We start from the raw sequence: 3724 nt of genomic DNA, 5'->3' as shown, positions 1-3724 counted from the left end.
GGTGGTAGACTATGGAGCAATCAGACAGAAGAGGATCTAGATGAAGGGGATTTATCTGAGGATATAAAGAGGAAGTTGTACCTGTAGGAGAGGAACAAGGAGAAGAAATTAGTGTTAATGGGAATACTAACAAGGGGGAGGGTCAGATAGGAGAAAAAACTACAGAAACAACTCACACTTTAATGGAGATTGTTGGATCAAGTTTTAAATTGCAACAGATAGATAATAGCTCCAACCCTACTCCCATCACTGATGGCACTACTGATCCTACATCAGATGTTGAGGAGCCAATTGATCCTGGTGATACTGGTGAGGGGGAGGAGGAACAAAATGCAGAAAAGATTGGAGACATAGAAAAAGAGAATGAAGTAGCTGCCATTGATGTACAAAAGAATGATCAAATGGTCAGTACTATGAATGCAGAACAAGGGAACACAGTTGCTACAGACAAAAGCATTATACCAAAGCCAACCAACAATCAGATTATTCCTAATGATCAGCAGAAGGATATGGAAGATGATACAACAGGACAAATAGGGGATTTAGATACAGAATCCATTTGTCAAATCTTCAGAAATGTTGCTAGACAATGAGATATATCCCCTAGGTTTATGGATAAGGGCAAATCAGTTGGTAGAGGTAAAAAAGAAGGAGATTCCTAGAATTCAACCAGATGGGGTCCAAACAAGGAGGACTCACTCTAAATCCATCAAATAGAGATGAATGCTCTATTATGGAACATTAGATCTGTTAATACACAAGGAGCCTTTGAAAGGCTTATAACAATGCATAGAAAATACCAATTTGATTTCATAGGGCTGATGGAACCAATGCAGCAATCAAGAAAACTGGATGGCTATAGGAGGCAGATTGATTTTGAACAAGCCTTTGTCAACATCTATAATAAGATTTGGGTATTTATTGATGGAAAGTATGATGTAACTATGGAGATTAATTCAGTACGACAGTTAATATTGAGGTTATTTGATACAGAGGAGCAGAAGGAATTTATGATCACATTAGTCTATGCTAAGTGTGATCACATAGACAGAATTGAGTTATGGGATTCACTATATTATTTAGCTCAAGACATGACTATCCCATGGTTGGTTGGAGGTGATTTTAATGTGATTTGGGATGAAGAAGAGAAGTTTGGAGGGCTTCCAGTTCCTTTAAATGAAGTTGATGACTTCAAGCATTGTATGACTACTTGTAACTTTTCAGATCTTGGTTTTAAAGGGAGTATATATACTTGGTCGAATGGTCGTGTAGAAAAAGATTATATTTTTAAAAGACTGGATATAGTTTTTGCTAACTTTGAAGCTCAACAATTATGGCCAGGAATGGAGGTCACTCATCTGCCCAAAATTGGTTCAGATCATTGTCGTCTCTTGATTCATTTGATTCAGTTTCTGTTCTTATAAAGAAGAGCTTCAGATTTTTAAAGTTTTGGACAGAACATGAATCATTTAAGGCAGTGGAATAGGAGAACTGGAAAGCAAATTTATATGCAAATCCTTTCATATTGTTTAATTACAAACACAAGAAACTGAAGAAGGCTCTATCAACATGGAGCAGGGCTACTTTTGGTGATATTTTTCAGAAGATAGCTAGCTTGGAAGAGGTAGTTAGAGTTTATGAAGCTCAGTTTGAAATTAATCCTACAATACAAAATAGAGAAAGATTGCAGAAGGTGCAGGCAGAATTAGTCAAATATCTGGCATTGGAGGAAAAGTTTTGGAAGCAGAAAGCTAGAATGCAATGGTTCAATGATGGAGATAGAAATACGAAATTATTTCATGTACATGTGAATGGGAGGAGAAAGAGGCTACAACTTAAGAGAATCCAAAACACAGCTGGTGTTTGGATAGAAGATAAGGAAGAAATGGCTAATGAGGTAGTACAATTTTTTTCAAAAACAGTTTCATGAAGAAGTGGTTCCTACTGCATTTGATATCATTGAACATGTACCACATATGGTGGATATGGAACAGAATCAAGAACTGCTGAGACAACCTACTGCAGAAGAGGTCAAACAGGCTATGTATGGCTTGAATGGTGATAGTGCTGGGGGTTCTGATGGATTTAATGGCTGTTTTTTTCATAGTTGCTGGGATATAGTTGGAGAGGATGTAATGGATATGGTGAAGGCCTTTTTCAATGGACAAGATCTTCCTAGATTTATCACTCATACAAACCTAGTATTACTACCTAAGAAGAAAGAGGTGATCACATTTTCAGACATGAGGCCTATTAGCCTTAGTAATTTTATCAACAAAGTATTTTCAAGGGTTATTCATGAAAGATTAGCTGGGCTCTTACGTAATCTTATATCTGATGAGCAAGCTGGCTTTGTGAAGGGCAGAAGTATTGTAGAAAATGTTCTATTGACACAAGAGATAATCACTGATATAAGGTTAAGGACTAAGGCAGGACCAAATGTAGTAATTAAGCTGGATATGATGAAGGCCTATAGACTTTCATGGCTGTTTCTAACCAAAATTCTGAGGAAAATGGGCTTTTCTGAAAGATTCATTGGTTGGGTGTTTGGTTTGGTCTCTAATAATTGGTATTCTGTCTTGATAAATGGCCAACCACATGGTTTTTTCAAGTCCACTAGAGGAGTGAAACAGGGAGATCCCGTATCTCCTACTTTGTTCATACTGGCAGCAGAAGCACTATCAAGAGGATTGAATGCCTTGCATAATAATCTGTATTTCTGTGGCTTTGGCCTACCTAAATGGAGTCCTAAGATTAATCACTTGGCATACGCATATGACACCATTATCTTTTCTTCTTCAGATGAAACTTCCTTGCAACTAATAATGCAAGTTTTGTCAGCTTATGAAGCAGCTTCAAGTCAGTTGATTAACAAAGCAAAATCTATAGTCTATATGCATCATCTTACCAATGAAACAGTGTTTAGCAAGGTTGAAAGAGTGTCTGGGATCAGGAGGCAAGAGTTCCCATTTACATATTTGGAATGCCCTATTTTCTATGCTATGAGGAAGATGGAATATTATAATGGTCTATTAAACAAGGTGCTGGATAAACTATAGTCTTGAGGGGGGAAATGTTGTCTATAGGAGGCAGGGTTGTGTTGATTTCTCATGTTAATCAGAGTATGCCTATTCACTTATTGTCAGCAGTTAATGCACTAGCTTTTGTTATCAATAAATTGCACAAACTCATGGCAAGATTTAACTGGAGTAGTTCAATTGAAGGCGGTAGTAGGCGTTGGGCTTCTTGGGATACATTATGCTTGCCATAAGAAGAAGGAGGGATTGGTTTTAGATCTTTACATGATGTCTCTAAGGCATTATTTTGTAAGTTGTGGTGGAACTTCATAACCAAACCATCATTGTGGAGTTCATTTATGAGCCAAAAATACTGTAAGAAACTAAATGCCATTGTTGTTCCATAGAGAAGAAACGGCTCTCATATTTGGAGGAAAATGTTAGAATGCAGAGATAGTATTGAGCATCAAATTCTGTGGCAGCCTAAAATGGGATCTGCATTATTTTGGTTTGAGAATTGGATTGGTTTGAGGGCTCTTTATTTCATAACACCACTAGACTTCTTCTGTGATGAGTCAGTTCAAAATGTAAATGAAGTATTGAATGGGAGGAACTAGAATGAGCAGAAACTAAGGGAACTATTACCTGAGGATCTGGCCAATCATATATTGCAGAACATCAAACCACCAGGTGAAATATGGTACTGG

At 37.3% G+C, this 3724-nt stretch overlaps 1 protein-coding gene across 1 annotated transcript; it reads left to right on the top strand.

The window, feature by feature from the left end:
- The first annotated feature begins 719 nt into the window (after window positions 1-719).
- Window positions 720-3059, top strand: LOC142180920 (uncharacterized). The gene is made up of 3 exons (XM_075253025.1): window positions 720-1349; window positions 1547-1897; window positions 1995-3059. Exons 1-3 carry the CDS (start codon window positions 720-722, stop codon window positions 3057-3059), a joined length of 2046 nt encoding a protein of 681 aa, XP_075109126.1.
- Window positions 3060-3724: the final 665 nt, after the last annotated feature.

Source organism: Nicotiana tabacum, chromosome 5, assembly GCF_000715075.1.
Source record: "Nicotiana tabacum cultivar K326 chromosome 5, ASM71507v2, whole genome shotgun sequence".
In the NCBI taxonomy this organism is placed as follows: domain Eukaryota; kingdom Viridiplantae; phylum Streptophyta; class Magnoliopsida; order Solanales; family Solanaceae; genus Nicotiana; species Nicotiana tabacum.
The sequence above is the reverse complement of the archived record's forward strand: the minus strand, read 5'-3'. Positions and strand labels throughout refer to the sequence as shown.

Coding starts and splice junctions, on each gene's coding strand:
- LOC142180920 (XM_075253025.1), top strand. CDS start 720: ATGAATGCTCTATTATGGAACATTAGATCTGTTAATACACAAGGAGCC. Junction 1,350..1,546: donor AATTATGGCCAGGAATGGAG/GTCACTCATCTG, acceptor TACAAACACAAG/AAACTGAAGAAGGCTCTATC. Junction 1,898..1,994: donor AGGAAGAAATGGCTAATGAG/GTAGTACAATTT, acceptor GATATGGAACAG/AATCAAGAACTGCTGAGACA.